We start from the raw sequence: 16524 nt of genomic DNA on the forward strand, positions 1-16524 counted from the left end.
CCTGCGCGTCCGGAGCCTGTGCTCCGCAACGGGAGAGGCCACAACAGTGAGAGGCCCGCGTACCGCAAAAAAACAAACAAACAAACAAAAAAACAAAACAGTAATAGCCAACACACAAAAAGCACGTTATCTGTGCCAGGCACAGTTCAGAGTGCTTTGCATATGAATTCATCTAATTCCCACAAAACCCTGTGAGGTAGGTGCCTTTATTATCTCCATTTTGCAGATGAGAAAACTATGATACAGAGGGAATAAATAACCTGCCCAGGGTCACATGGCTCGGATTCAAACTCTGGCATTCTGGATCCAGAATCTGTTCTAAACTATGCTATAAAAAGAAAATGATCATAACAATGAAAAACTACTCTAACGACAGAGGAATAAATGCTCTCCCACCCAGGCTTCCCGTTTCTCACTTCTTCACTTTATTTTGTAACACAAACGAAAGAGTCTATTTTTAGGCACTGCATGACAACAAAAATACAGTGGTTAACATTCTGGCTTTCTGTATAAACTAAAAACTTCCAGCTACTCCAGGTTTCCTCCTAAGCATAACACTTATAAATAAAGTTGTTTATTTAAGATTGTTTCCATGTGAACAGCTACTAAATACACAATTTTTCCTTCAAACTGTCTTAATATGCTTAGAAATGTCTAAAAGGAAACAAAAAATTAAATAGCTGGTGTAACAAAAAAAAAGGAAGATTCCACCAAAAATATTTTAAAAGTTGATTTTCTATAATCTCTATTATTTACCATCCTAAGAGCAACATCCTAAAATATCTTAAAACATATGAGATATCTCTTTGTTTGACTTGGGCCAGACAAAATTGAGTTTCTTGCAGAAATCAATCTTGGCCTACAGGCCCCTGAAGCAATAGTATCAGCACGCTCTTCTCCAAACTCTATTTTTCAAAAAATGAAGACAGCGGGCCCACAGCCTTAACTTATTGATAAGGCTTTTAATAAAGTTTTTATCTTTAAAAAATGCTATCTATCCTTTTCAACCAGCTGACTGTCTAATTTTTTGGTGCAGTTTACAGCAAAGAAGTTCAGAAAGCAAACGTGTCTAGGGAATCAGTTCCTGCTGCCTCACCACATTTCAGTTCTGTCCTGAAAGCAGAGTCTCAGTTTCTGTTTCCCTTACCAGGAAAATGACTGCTGCGGTTCAAATTCTGAAACGTAATACTGAGGTTATTGCTTTTATTTTCACAGTCTCCTGACTAGAAAGACAGTCATACTCCATTGACTCAAGAATATCTTTTTTCACTTTACAAATGCATCATTCTACTTTGCATGCTCAAATGTCCTAGTTCCAAAGTGCAAGCAACCGAAAACTAAAATTTAAAAATACTAATTAAGGTTTCATGAAGAATGAAGTTTAAGCAAAAGAGCGTAGGGTACTTACTACTTCAACAAGATCGAAATGAATGCATGTGAGAGCAGCGCCATTCTCTGTTAACCCTTCATGGCACAGTAACCCCTGAAGCTTTCTGATTAGACCCCTAAGCTCACTGCCCAAACCATGACCAGTGACACCAGGTCCGATGGAGTTAAGCTGAATACTCCACAATGGTTTATTACTCCCTGGGGGGGGGATTCTCTGTATTTAGCTCTATCATATATATAGTTCGGTTTTACTGGGAAATAGGTGGGGGTATATCTAAATGACTCCAGGCAAATACATCCCAGAAGCTGACAAAAAAGAGGACAAAGTATAAACAGTATTCTCTCCCAGTGGGTTTCCACAGGCAAGCATCATGACGAGTAATCCTCCTTTTGCGTAGAGCAGTGGTCCTCAAAGTGTGGCTCCTAGACTAGCAGCATCAGCGTGGGGAACCTGGCAGAAGTGCAAACTCTCAGGCCCCACCCCAGACTTACTGAACCAGAATCTCTGTTTTACCGAGATTTATCGCCATGCGACTCTGATGCACACACAAGTTTGAGAACCACTGTCTAGAGAGACCAGATAAAGAAGTACATTAAGCCTGGACCAGGGTTTCTCAACCTGGGCATTACTGACATTTGGGGCTGCATAATCCTGTTCATGAGGGTCTGTCCCGTGCATTAAAGGATGTTGAGCATCCTCTACTCACCAGATGCCAGGAGTACCCTCCCCCAGTTATGACAACCAAAATGTCTCCAGATATTGCCAAATGTCCCCGGGGGGAGGGGGGAGGGGGGGGAAGGCAGAATCCTAGCATTTTACACTTGCTGCCAGAGTAGACAATCCCTGACACTGCCTGGACTCAGGTTTCCCAAATGTGTAGAACTAGGGCCATGGCAGAAAGAACTGGGGCCTCAGAGTCAGACCTGGGTTCAAATCGCAGTCCTGTCATTTACTAGCTACATGACCTTGGGTACTTACTCAATGTCCTTTGTGCCCCAGTTTTCTAAACGGTCAAATGCCCGTTACAATAAGATGCCTACACCAAATGTTCCATAAAACTCCCAGCGGGGCCTGGGGCAGCGCCTGCAATTAAATGCATTGCTATTTCGGCAGTGAAACAAATGAATATTCACACCACATGGGACAAATAAAGATTACAAATAGTCTCAACTATATAGGTCAAGTTTTAGCACCAATGAGTTTTCAGGCCTAACTCACACAAAAAAACAAGCAAACAAAAGCACTTTTGACTTCTTAAATACTTTGAATTTTGGAACTGCTGATAAGCCTAGGTGACTGAACTCACCTCACAGGGAGATGTGAGGATTGGATGCAGTCACATACATTGGTCCACTTCTGTACTGAGAGAGGAAAGGGACTTTTAAAAGGTTAACTATTGTTATTTCTCAAGTACAAACTCTGATCCTGTCATTTGCTTGCTTTGAACTCTTTGATGGTCCCCCACTGCTTGCAAACTAAAGTCCAAATTCTCCTGTCCTTTCCCTCTGCCTGGACCAGGGTCACACAGACCACTCCTCTCTCCAGTGATTTCTCCTCCGGGAGGCTTTCCTTGAAACCCAGCCCTCACCCAAAGATACTCCTTCCTCTGTGTCTCCCCAGCACCCAGGAAGCTGAGAGCACACGGCCACCTCTTCACCACACCATCCAGCCCTTTGGAAAAAACAATTTCAGCATCAGTTTTTTCTACCCACCGGTCTAGCATGGGCCCGGCACACAGTAAGTGTCCAATAAATGCTTGTTTGATGAATTAGGGTGGTCAGTGTTCTATTTCCTCAACAGGCTGGTTCTATCAGGCCAGAGGCCATAAAATCAATGATTCCGAAGTTATATAAGGGCAGGTGCTATGACTTTTGATCCTTGTTCTATCTCTAGGGCCTGGCACTCAGTAAGTACAGTATTGCTAAATATAGAAATGAGTGAATAAATAAATGATTGAAGAATATGACACATATTTATGACAATGTAAAAACAAACCACCACATCCAACAACAAAAGCCCCATAGCCGTGTGCTTTCATAAATCTCATAAAGTGTAGCACCTCCTGAAAAGAGTGTCCTACCTTCCAGGATGGTCCATGGGCCTGAAACACAAATTAGAAACCCGAGGCCCCAACCCTCGCCTGGTCCAGTCATCTGCCAGGACCCTGCTGTGCCCCAGTGACAAAATGAGCTGATCTAAGGCTCCCCCAGGACACTTCAGTCCCAGAGCAGCTAAGTAATCACTTTCCATGAAACGTTTATCAGCACTGCTCCTGGCCAATAATCTCAAATATTCAGCGACTGACCCAACACACGAGTCATAAATAAAATATTTTACCGAATAAAGACAGCTAACTTGTATAAAGCGTTGTCTGCATCTATGTTCATATCGTGCAAATATCATTATTCTGTCCTTTGCCTTTTTTTACATTCCCCTCTTCTCCCTGTGGCTCATGCATACCTCTCTCTCCCATTCCCATCCTAGTGAAGCACCCACACCCAGGTCCCACCAAGGTCAGCTACATGTAAATTGCCTGCTCACAATAAACTCACTCAAAAGCAAAATACAAAGGTCAAAGAGGCACTGAGGGCTTCAGGTTTCCTCTTTCCATTTGGGACAGGCCCTCAAAGGTACTTACTTCAAAAGATAGATTACAAAAGGCCTCCAGCTTTAAGAGAACAGCAGTACCTTCCTTCTTCCAGAAAGCCTTTCCACTTTTGCAATATCACCATTTAAGACCACTCATTGTAGCAAGGAAACGCAGTTTCTCCAATAACATCAGTCATTTCCTCCAAATTCCCACAGTAAAGCCACTAACCTTTTAAACTTTTAGGGTTTAAAAAAATGCCAAAGTTTTAAAACAAATAACCTCTCTCTGATCCAATCACACAGCCCTGGGAAGACAAGAGAGCTGGACTGGGGAATCCTGGGGTGTATTTGTGGCGTCACCAGTATTTCTGTGCCTCTCCATGGGCCTCAGTTTCCTCTTGGATAGAATGAGAAAATCGCATCAGATCAATTTTTCCCAAAATACGGTGGGCAAGATGTCTTGTTACAAGATAGAGCTTACTTTAGGTGACACAGATGAACATGTTTTAGCTATTAGTTTAATTTTTTTATGGCAAGTGATAACCGGTTTTCCATTAATAGTGGAAATATCAAATTATCTTAAAAATAAAAGTATCTTTCACTATTCTTATTTTAAGTTTTTTCTTAAGTGAGTCACTTTTAGAAAAAAAAAAAAGAAACTATTTTGTAAGTAACAACTCAGGTGGTCCGAGCTGCTGTGATAAAATAACTGATCTAGGGATCTGGTGTGCGCGACACAAACAGAGGTGTAAACTCCAGCGTAAAGCAGAAGGAAGACCGTTGAAGCCCCGGGAGGTCTGTTGCAAGAAGGGAATCACTGGCACCGGGTCCCGCGGTAAAACCGCCCGCCAGTCCCGGCTCCCAGAGAAAGCGTCTCGGAACTGACCGAGGAGGGGACGCATCCAGCTCTGGGTGAAATCCCACAAAGGAGGGGGCGGGAGTCCCAGACTGGAGGGACGTGGCGGAGATGCGGGTCTCGGGCTGGCAGAGCGCAGTGGACGCAGGTGGGACAGGTGTCCCGGACTGAAGGTGCGAAGCAGGTACGGCGTCCCAGGCGGAAGGGGCGCGGCGGGGGTCGAGACTAGAGAACCCAAAAGCGGGAACCCTGGACGGGGGTGGGGCCCAGAGGTCAGAAAGGGCGGCGGGGGCGACAGGCCGCGGGACCCGTCCCCACGAGAAAAGGGACGAGGCCGCCGACCCCACGGTCCCTACACCCGGTCGCCGGCGGGAGTCCGAGCCGCCCCCGTCGCGCCTCGGCCCCGCGCTCGACCCGCCGGCCCTACCTGTCCTCGCTGGCTGTGATCACGCCGTCCTCCTTGGGGATGAGCAGCGCGGCCGTGACGGCGTCCTGGTGCCCCTCGATCTTGCTCAGCAGCACCGGGCGGCTGCTCTGCGGCCTGGAGTGGATCTCGGCCGCCATGTTCGCACAGCGGCGGCGGCGGCGGTGGCGGTCTTCGCGGCGGGCGGCCCATCAGCTGATGGCCGGGCGGGGACCTGCAGGTTTCGCTTCGGCTCCTTGGCGGTGAGGGTGCTGCGCCGCCGTAAGCTCCCGAGTGCTGCCGCCAACGATCGTATTGGCTGGGGAAGACGCGCAACGAAAATTACTTGGCGGAGAGAGAGGCCCTTAGGGATTTGCCAGAGAAGTGGTGAAACTCACAAAGGTTGAAAAGTAAAAGCATTCACCCAGGAGTGGATTGAGCAGATGGCGGCGAAGAGGAATTGTCCCCCAAACCAGAGCCTTGGGAAAATAATAATACTACATTGTATCCATTCTAAGAAGCCTTTGTTTGGACCACAGCTCCATTTCAGACATGATAAAGTGTGAAAAAATAAGTGCAATTTAGAATCTTTGAAAGGCACTCATTGAGGGGTGACTATATTCCAAGCACTATCCCAAAATCTTTACATGGGTTATCTCAATACTGATAACAACCATAAGAGGTGGAGAGATAAGTGCTCTTTTAATCTCATTTTGGAGATGAGAAAACCGAACCATGAAGAAGTTAAATCACTTGCTTAAGGTCACAAAGCTATGAGAAAGAGAAAAGCAGCCCTAGACCTGTAGGAGCTGGCCTGGTACTGTCAGCCAGACTTGGGTGTTACTAAGAGCTGGCTGGGTGCTCACAGCTGGTTCCTGTGGAACATAAAAGTCACTGAACCGAACTTGGGTCCCTTAGGCTGCAGTGCAGCAAAGCCAACCTACTGACTCCAGGTTGTGGTGAAGGAAAGTACAGCGTTTATTTGCAGGGCCTCAAGCAAGGAGAACAGGCAGCTCGTGATCAAAAGACCCAACTCCCTGATGGCTTTCAGGGAAGCATTTTTAAAGGCAACATTTGGGGTGCGGGTTGCAGTTTGTGGACTTTCTTCTGGATGGTTGGTGGTGAGGTAACAGGTTGTGTTTCAGAATCTTAAACATCACCCTGTGGCTCCAACTGGTCTGGAGTCTACGTGCTTTTGGTCAGCCTGTAGTCACCATCCTCCACCTGGATGGGGGGGGGTCTTAGTTTCTGCAGAATACCTCAGAGATATGCATCAGACTGCTACGTCTCTTCCTTGAGGAGGAGCAAGGACTCTGTTTTATGGCTAAACTATTGTTTAAGCTATCATTACTTTCCTTGCTTGACCGCTATTCCTTTGTTTCTATGTTCCTTCATTCCCCTAATTAGGAACTCAGTCTGCTCTTTGGAACTCAGGAAAGACCTAGTGACTAAAGCCTTCTTCTACCAACAAGAAACTGGGGACATGGAAGGGCTTTTTTGTCCTGCTTGGTTTCAATCCCCCCCTTTTCTTTAATACTCCTCAATGAGAAACTTTCAATACAGAGGCACTTCATTTAACATTATTGTGCTCCAACTAGATTATTAGATCGTTTATTAGATTATTTCTCTCAAGTAATGGGATATTGCAAAAATGCAGTTTCCTATGCTTTCTTCCATTCCATTTATTCGATTGATGTTCCATGAATTTTCAATACTTCACATTGCAGTGTAATACAAAGACCAAATCACAATCCCCTCTCACCTTTTCTTAGAGAACTTGCTTCATCCAGAAATTCATCAGCTTGTTTTGTGATATGTACCAAATCCCTCTTTTCTTCTCTCCCTCCCCATAGGAAACCTTTTTACAGGCTAGAATGAACAGTTCAGATTCTTCCTCTTGAAAAGTTAAGCTAAGAGACCTAAACTGTTGTATGACCTGTCAAAGAAAAATAACAGCTAGACAGTAGTTAATAACAGATTTTATTTAGGAACTATTGCAATGAGGGGAAAGGGACCCCAGCATACAACTGGGATCAATTCCCAATATAGCATGGACAAGTGGGTATTTGAAGCCAAGGAGCAGGGTGGGCGGTCAGTGGGTGGAAAAGTACTAAGAGGAAACATCAGGGGTAAAGGAGGAGTCTGGCTAAACCAAGTTGACAGAACTCTTGCAGAAGGCAGGCCAGGGTGATCAGACATCACTGGAGGATAGAGAGGCTTATAAATTTGATTAGATATCAAGGGTGATGAGATAATGAGGATGGGGGAGACTCTCTAAACTGACTTAACAGGATTCTTGCTGAAACTGGGTGATGCACGCCTGTCAAGGGGGGGACACTGGAACCTAAGATCAAAGCCTTGTTGAGGAGAGGGCTTACAGCAGCCTGACTGAACTTTGGTCAAGGGAGAATCTTTGCCAGATCCTAACATCAGAGATTCTTGAGCTAAGTAGTAACATGTTTGGGTCTGTGTTTCAGGGAGATGAATGTAGGTGAGATGTGCGAGGGAAGAGAGGAAGGTGTAAGATTGATTACAATGAAGGCTGATTACAGTAACCTGGGAGAGAGGTAGCCTAAGCCATCAGGTAGCTGCTTTCAGCCTAAACTGTAAAAAGACTTGGCAACTAGACAAAAGAGGGTGTTTGTGGAAAAAGGAACAACTGAAGACATAGTAGCCCAATCTGGGTGAGGAGGGATTTTAACGCCATTAACAAGTAGAGAGACCACAGAAAGAGGTGCCCCTTTCAACATCTAGATGTTCTGCACCCAACTCAAAATTTGAGAATTCAGACAAGACTTCCCTTGTGATTCAATACTAAATTTAAAATATATATTTACAGTTTGGTAAGAAAGAAATATAATGATATTGCTAAAAAGTGAAAGATTAAAAAAAGACATAAGTCCACTGTTCCCATCTTGATGTATTTTTTCCATTCTTTCCCTTTTTTTTTTTTTTTTTTGCTGTAAAAAAGTTCGTACTTAGTTTTTAAATAAAAATGTTTATTTTGGATAAGTCAATATGTTTTAGTATAGGGGTCCTAAAACGAAGGCTTCTGGAGACATGCCAGGTAAATATTTGCTCATAAATAGCGGCTGGATTGATGGGCTGGAGCTCTAAGACATGTTGATAAGAAGTGTTTTCTTTTTTTGAGAATTTAAGTGTTTTCTTTAAACGTGAAACAACTTTTTTGTTTTACTTTAATTAGAACGGAAGGAACGAGAGCAACTGACAGGATGAAGAAACTTTTCCAGAAATTCCTGCAGCCAAACGCCCAGCAGGCCCTGTTCCCCCAAGAGAAATTCCCAGGCGCGCAAAAACACCAACGTTTGCGCATGCGCACTGAAACAGCCCAGTCGCCCCACCCACCGTGCGCTGGCTCCGCCCCGGCCTCGCTCTCCTACCCCAGTTCTGGGGGAACTGTGTTACCGCGACGCTGGGCCGACTTTCTTCCTTCCGCCGTCCATTGCGTTCTTCCTCGCGATGGCATCCGGGTTGGTGAGGCTGCTATTGTGGAGGCCTCGCTGCCTCCTGGCACCGGCCGTACCCGCTCTCGCCCCGCCGATTCGGGGAGTGAAGAAGGCAATCCGCGCCGCCTTCCGCTTCCAGAAGGAGTTAGAGCGGTGGCGCCTGCTTCGGTGCCCGCCGCCGCCCGTGCGCCGGTAGGAGCCACCTCGGGACGGGGTAGGGGTGGCGGTTGGGGACCCTGGCCTCCCCTGCCCGGAGCTTCGGCCCGGCGGCGGGAAGGACTGCTCATTGCTAGTGCGCTCCTGGCTTGACCCTAGCTGTGCGATAGGGACGCCCGCGGGACGTGGACGCGTGGCCGAGGCAAAGGGAATGATGGATTTCTGCTAAGGGGTTGGGCGCGTGGCTGCCCCCGACGCTTTCGGAACTCCCATTTAGAATCCGAAAGTTGTGGGAAAGTTGTGAGAAATGAGGCCGGCTGGAGGGTAATCATTATCTGGGCTTGGGTGTTGTAGCCCCTGCTTTGTGATGATGCCTGCAAATTCTTTGGGTATGGACAAGAGGGAAGAAGGCACTCTACAGTATTGCGATTTAGGGCAAGAAAAAATTACACAATCACAAGTCCACTGTCCGGAGAAAAAGGAAAACGGTTTGGCTTTAGGTTTCTGCCGAAATTAATCTTGTTCCAGTAGTAGAAAATCTGGTAGGAATAGACGCAGATCTTTATAGCTTCAGAAAAGACCCTGCTATGCACGAGGTTTCGCACCTTTTTCTCTTTAATAATGTGTCTTTGACATGTAGTTGTGGCTGTACAGGTTGATGCACCTCACTCTTTTATGACTCCATTTATGGTTGTTTGAGTGCCATACCGTTGCTATTAACAACCGATGAAACAGTGTACGTCTGTTAGTTACATCGATGTGACAGCTTTGAAGTTACTACTCTTTTGGAAATTTAGTATGAAAATTTGATAGGTACCTTAATGTTGCCATCCAAAAAAAAAGGTTGATCCGGTTTATACACCTACTAGGAGGTGTATACGTGTTCATAGTCCTATATACTTTCAACACAGAATATTAAGTTCTTTCTAAAAAGAAAAATAAAATTATGTTTCTTTTTAATTCACATTTGATTATTGTGAGGTTAGTCACTTTAGGCTTTTATAGTTGGAAGAAACTTTATGGATTGTATAGATTATATACACCGTATGACTTACAACCCATATCTTTATACTTTGCTGCCCCTTTTTACTTAAAAGAGTTTTATTTTCGATTTATTGTGTTTATTTTTAAAAAGACCTATTAATCATTCTTGAGAATGATTATGAACTTTTAACCTATTTGTAATATTGATACTAGATTATTTAATTGCTAATTTAAATGGTTGTTTTCAAAATTTAAAATAATAAAATACAAGATAAATATAATATACTTAACTGTTTATGGGTTGACCCTATGAAATTATAATTTGTATTTCCTATCTAAGTATGAAGCGTAGTCCCACTTAGAGCAGAAGTAAAGAACCTAAAAGTTAGGGTAATGGCTTAGTTCCTGATGTTGAAGAACCACTTTGATGTGGCATTTGACTCAAAGGGAAAATTTATCTGGCAAAGAACCACAAGTAATCATGTGACATAAGTTTTAATTTTCAGAAAATCAGAGTCTGGAATTCAAATGAAACTCAGTAGTTTTAAATGTCCTTTATATAATTAATAAAATTGGGGCTTCCCTGGTGGTGCAGTGGTTGAGAGTCCGCCTGCCGATGCAGGGGACACAGGTTCGTGCCCCGGTCTGGGAGGATCCCACGTGCCGCGGAGCGGCTGGGCCCGTGAGCCATGGCCGCTGAGCCTGCGCGTCCGGAGCCCGTGCTCCGCAACGGGAGAGGCCACAACAGTGAGAGGCCCGCGTACCGGAAAAAAAAATAATAATAAAAATAAATAAATAAATTAAATAAAATTGCATCACAATGAAAAATGTTTGCATCATAGTAACATCTTGTTGTTCTCTTTACCATCTATCTTCTGTTTTACATTTTCAGTTCAGAGAAGCCCAACTGGGATTACCATGCTGAAATGCAAGCATTTGGCCATCGGTTACAGGAAACCTTTTCCTTAGATCTTCTCAAAACTGCATTTGTTAATAGCTGCTATATTAAAAGTGAGGAGGCCAAACGCCAAAAACTTGGAATAGAGAAAGAAGCTGTTCTTCTGAACCTTAAAGATAATCAAGAACTATCTGAACAAGGGACATCTTTTTCACAAACTTGCCTCACACAATTTTTTGAGGACGCATTCTCAGACTTGCCCACTGAAGGCGTTAAAAGTCTAGTTGACTTTCTCACCAGTGAGGAAGTTGTGTGTCATGTAGCTAGAAACTTGGCAGTGGAGCAGTTAACGTTGAGTGCAGAATTCCCAGTCCCCCCAGCTGTGTTAAGGCAGACTTTCTTTGCAGTGATTGGAGTCCTGTTAGAGAGCAGCGGACCTGAGAGGACTGCACTTTTCATCAGGGTACGTGATTGTTAATTGCACACGCTGGGACATGCTTGAGGTAGACAGAAAGAAAAATTTCTTTTTGTACTTAATGTCCTTGCTCTATGACCTTGGCAGGTTACGTGTGAGTTTTTCTCCCTGCCCAAACTGAGAAAGACCTAAAGCTTTTTTATGGTAGTGTCTTCATTATTCCAGTTGTCTCTTGCTGAGGACAGCATCAGAGGTGAACACTAAATTCTGGGTTGTGAGTTCGTAAGCACTTCAAGCCATGTCTAGCTTTACATCCTCAGGTACAAGGGTAGTGCCTACATGTTAGATGCTCAGTAGATGTTTAGTGAATGAATGAGTCCAAAGAACACTATTGGAGGGGCTAGTATGGTTAGGGAGCACCATGCTTAAGTACTAGCTGCTGTTCTGCTCTTCTAAAGTGATAAAATCTTGGATTTCTGAGTCCCTGTGATGTATACCTAACTCCTTGTTAGCCAGTAGCTTGGCTAATTAAAATACTTAATAAATAATTGGTATGACTTAACTCCACTGTCCTTTTACAGTTGTTAACTGGGAGAGTTTCATCCTTTGCTTTTGGATGAAAACATGAGTTTTTGGTCTTTCTTACATAATGGATAGTCCAGGCAATCACTTCAAGTCACAAAAACAGTCTTGATTCAGACCTTTGAACGTCAGGTGTTTTAAACCAGCATCCCTTACCGTTGGAATCTATTTATTTAGTTTTGACACTGAGTTTGATCATTTTGATCAAGAAGGATACCTGTATTGACCAACACTCAGACTTCGTTCATAGATGAGACCTGTCTTCCTCCTTCCCCAACCAGGGCTTATAATAGGTAGACTACCTGTTTACCTTTGGGAAGCAGGTATGTTAAGTGACCCCTCTGGAGTGGGAGCTGAGGGAAAAAAGGAAAGCAGAAGATATTTACTTGATGTCTGTAAACCGGTTTAGTGCCTTCTGAGCCTGATCAGTGTTTAAAACAGACTCTAGTGAGCATTTTGTTCCCTGCTGGAACCTTGTAACCAGGTTCCTTTACATGGGTGTTGGCTGTTAGCTTCTAGTTTCCTGGGTGGGATTCCTTTCAAAATGACATCGCTTCTGTGAGTTCCACGTCAGGTCGTAAGGATTTGTATACCTCTGATATCAGGTGCAGACTTCCACCCCACTACTGCAGGCAGCTTCTGCCAGCCTGTTAAGCAGGAGTGTGTGTTGGCTGCCAGTTGACTGAACATCGCTTGCCTCAGATTCAGAAGCCAGTGGACCCTTTGAAGCCCTCTAGGCTTAAGGTGAAAAGGGAAGCCTCTCCTGCCCCTTGCTCCCCCTGCAATTCAATAGCTTTTTCTAAAGAAATTCTGACAAAATCTTCCCTTGATTTCCATTCTCTCCCTATCACTATAGCTTATGTAGAGGCTAGAACTGCCTAGTTTTTGGTCACCTTTTTGACATTTTCACAGGGCAGTCATGAGACCATTTTGGAAATACTTGTTTACCATATTTTAGTGCCTCTGTTGACAGTTCCAATTGTAGATCCTAGTAGCGTCAGATAATTCAGATACCCATTTCTAAGTCAAGAGCTTTGATATCTCCCATAGTAGAACTGACTGCATTGGTGGTATAGTGGTGAGTGTAGCTGCCTTCCATAGTAGAACTGACAGGTTTGAATTGTCTTATTTCATCCGTTTGTCCACCTAATATTTATTGTCTGCTGTGTGCCGGGCCCTGTGCTGAGCACTGAAGCCCGAGCTTAGTACCATTCAATCGTTGCCTTCAGGGTCCTACTCACAGCTCATTAGACAGAGAGAGTGGAATGTGGGCCGTGCTCCCACTTATTGTAAGGAATAGAGGGTGCCCAGGAGGCAACAGCTAACTCTAGCAGGGCTAGGGAAGTTTTACGGAAGTGACACCTGCCCCAAGAAGGTCATTCCAGGAAGAAACCTTGAGGATGAGCTTCTGCTCTAGGAACTCCAAGTAATTTTGTGTGGTCAGATCACTTTGTATCTGGGGAAATGATGGGAGATGGGTCTGGACCTTTTAGAGCCAGTGGGGGGAAGATCTTTTGAAACTGTGCATCAGTATTACCATCACTGAGAACGTGCTAGAAATGCAGACTCTCAGGCACCACCTCAGACTGCTAATGAGAATCCCTGGGAGCAGGGCCTAGGAATCTGTTTTAACTAGGTCCCCAGCTGATACTTAAGCACCCCAGAATTTGAACAGCACTATTTTTAGCCATGCTGAGGAGTCTGTATTTGATGGTCTAGTAAAGGCTAATGTGGAGACAGCTGGAGAAGCTTTAGGTAGGAGATCTTCATGATCAAACGTGCATTTACTTGTTTAGTTTGATTTACAGTATTAATTTCAGGTGTGCAATATAGTGCTTCAATATTTTTATAGATTATACTCCACTTAAAGTTATTATAAAATATTGACTATATTCCCTGTGCTGTACAATATATCCTTGTGGTTTATTTATTTTATACATAGTAGTTCTTACCTCTTAATCCTGTTAAATTTTTAAATTTCTATAAAAAATGTACTTTGAATTATGGTCCTTATTTTCTTTATACTATTTTAAATGTACAGTTGTATTTTTTATATGCAGGACTTCTTAATTACTCAAATGACTGGAAAAGAACTCTTTGAGATTTGGAGGATAATAAATCCCATGGGGCTACTGGTAGAAGAATTGAAGAAAAGGAATATTTCACCTCCCGAATCTAGACTTACTAGGCAGTCTGGAAGCACCACAGCTTTGCCTGTGTATTTTGTTGGCTTATACTGGTTAGTAAAATTTTAATCTTAACTTCATAATATTGATCGGAAGCCTTAAAAACTGACTCTTCACAATTTCGTAGTATAACCTCTAATTGCATTAAAAGATTTTTTTAAAAATCTCATTCCCATGGTTATCCAGTCACTACTTCCTTTCCTGCTGGTCATCCTTAGAATAGTAGCTTTTGTTAACCAACTGTTCACTGTAGAATTTCATGGAGTATCTGCTAATCTAAATATTTCTGTAAAAAAATTTTGACTCATAAGTATGACAGATTTAACCCCAATCCACACTTGTAACAGCTTCAGTTGAGCCTAGAACTGGGAAAGAAAAGAAACTAAACGTTGTCCACCAAAAATGTATAATTCAACCCCTGATGAGAACATTTTTGGTTTCTTAGTAACAGTTGACCTGCCTCAAATTGATTTCAGGTGGATTGAAGTGTTAAATGTAAACTGAATATCTAAGGTAACTAACTAAAATTTAGGTAAATATTTTTCTGATCTTTATGTGATGTAGGACTTTATAGGTATGAAAGCAATGGAAGACATCACAAAGGAGAAATTGATAATGTTTTAAGAAGTTTTTTCTTTAGTTTTAATTGAAGTGCAGAGCAAAATTAGATACTCTTGCTTATCAGATTGGCAAGCTTTAAACACATCCTTTATCAGCAGTTCATACACTGCTGGTAGAAAGAAAAAAAAGTGCAATATTTCTGTTACTTCTGGTGTATATTGTTGCCAAAATTAGATCAGACAAAACTGATTTGTGCACTTTGTCTTATGATGCACCATGTAATTTTAGGCTACTGTTGGGTTTTTTTCCTAGTGATAAAAAGTTGATTGCAGAAGGACCTGGGGAGACAGTGATGGTTGCAGAAGAAGAAGCTGCTCGAGTGGCACTTAGGAAACTCTACGGGTTCACCGAGAATCGCCGGCCCTGGGACTATTCCAAGCCCAAAGAACATGTGAGAGCAGAAAAGACCATCACTGCCAGCTAGCCAGCCAGAGATGTGGCAGCCTGAAATTTGTAAGCAAAACAGCGAGACAAATGTCAAAAGACGTTCAAAGCTGGACATTTTTTAAATTGTAAAGAAATTCCTCGTACTCAGTTCCTAAAATTAAGCAAGTATTGATATTTATCAGGTCACTTTTTTTTTCTTTTTAATCATTTTTGTTTTGTCAGAAGTCTTTTTTGTTATTTTTCTGATAAATTTTAACTAAAGTTCTTGATTTTATTATTGTAAATATTTAACATGTACAGTTAGGTGTATTTTATTGCCTTCTAGCTTTGAAGTATCATAATCTGAATATATGTTTTATGTGAAGTTTGCTGGAATGCCAATAAAAAAGTTATTCTCTTAGTGTTTCATTGTAGCTTAATTTGCTATACCCAGGTTAGTGCACTTCGCCTCCCTAGTATGGCTTTAGCTAAAAAGTAATGTTATAACTCTTAACCTTTAGAAAGGTAAGGGGCTGATTATAATAATTAGGCAATTACATGAACTCTAGATTTTGTCTAGGTTTAAAATTCTGTCTACTAATTAATTTCATAGTTATTCAATATCTATACAACAACTGAATGGCAGGGAACGTACGTTTTATGCTTTTAAAATAAAACAAATCAAAAGCAGCTTAAAATGTTGAAGCTAATGGAAAGATAAAGTATGTATTTATCAGTTAGTATTCCGTAATCATCATCATAACTACCATGTACCAAGCACTCTTCTAAGTATTTTATTATAACACGATTAATTCAGTAGAGGACAAATCTTAAGAGTGTGTCCTTCCGGTTCTTTAATCCTTTGTGTTCAGCTCAGTAATCCTTCTGCAAATTCCCTTTGATTTATTTCTTTTCAACTTTTTGGCAACAGTAATAATTTTTAGTTTCAGTCTGCCAGTAGTCACTCCCAGAGGTTAACAAGAAAAGTGGGACTTGGGAGCTGAGAATAGAAAAGTGGTAAAATGTTTAAACTGACAGCACTTTTGCCATGAAATCTTTTTTTTAAGGGAAGATGAAGGATCTTTGAAACTCCTTTCCTGAGACTGGTTAGGAAAGTGGGCTTAACGTTACATGTAAGAGGGCTAACAGCTATGACAGCTAACACAGAGACTGCTTTTGGAGGGAAGTTTAAGAATGACCTAGTTGGCAGAATTAGTAGGCTAAATGTAAACTATTTCACCTTTCTTTTGAGAGTAACTCCAACTCCTAATAATTCAACACAGGGATAGAGGACCGAATCCAGTAGTAAAATGCTACTCTTATGCGTATCATCCTTGACAAGTAAACCCGACTTGATAAGCATCTCATTGACACCATAGGAGGAAAGAGATTATAGAAAGTTTCTGGGACGCAAAAGATGGTACGTGTCCTCCAACCACTTACTCATCCAGCATGTGCAAAATGTCAGATTCTAGCTAGAGCAGTGTTCTAATTTTATTTTAGTTGAATATTTTTTTGAAAAGTCTGGAGAACTCAGTTGCAAACTCAGTAATCCTTTTTTTTCCCCCATAAATTTGTGTTGATATTTCTCCTGTTCAGGGCAGTTTGTAG

At 42.5% G+C, this 16524-nt stretch overlaps 2 protein-coding genes across 5 annotated transcripts in view; one reads left to right on the top strand and one right to left on the bottom strand.

Annotated features, from left to right (window-relative positions):
* Positions 1-5481, bottom strand: part of WDFY1 (WD repeat and FYVE domain containing 1) — a 52655-nt gene extending 47174 nt beyond the window's left edge. For all 4 annotated transcript variants that reach the window (XM_007108335.4, XM_055090224.1, XM_055090223.1 and 1 more), the window contains exon 1: positions 5263-5481. In XM_007108335.4, the coding sequence (XP_007108397.1) occupies positions 5263-5399 (137 nt within the window). In that variant the 5' untranslated portion in view covers positions 5400-5481. The remainder of the gene's footprint in view (positions 1-5262) is intronic.
* Positions 5482-8443: 2962 nt separating this feature from the next.
* MRPL44 (mitochondrial ribosomal protein L44) lies at positions 8444-15336 on the top strand. Its single transcript, XM_007108336.4, has 4 exons — positions 8444-8897; positions 10738-11206; positions 13801-13979; positions 14800-15336. The coding sequence occupies exons 1-4, from the start codon at positions 8719-8721 to the stop codon at positions 14969-14971; spliced, it is 999 nt and encodes a 332-aa protein (XP_007108398.1). The 5' UTR covers positions 8444-8718; the 3' UTR covers positions 14972-15336.
* The last annotated feature ends 1188 nt before the right edge of the window (positions 15337-16524 follow it).

The sequence above is a fragment of the Physeter macrocephalus genome, chromosome 2 (genome assembly GCF_002837175.3).
Source record: "Physeter macrocephalus isolate SW-GA chromosome 2, ASM283717v5, whole genome shotgun sequence".
NCBI lineage: Eukaryota > Metazoa > Chordata > Mammalia > Artiodactyla > Physeteridae > Physeter > Physeter macrocephalus.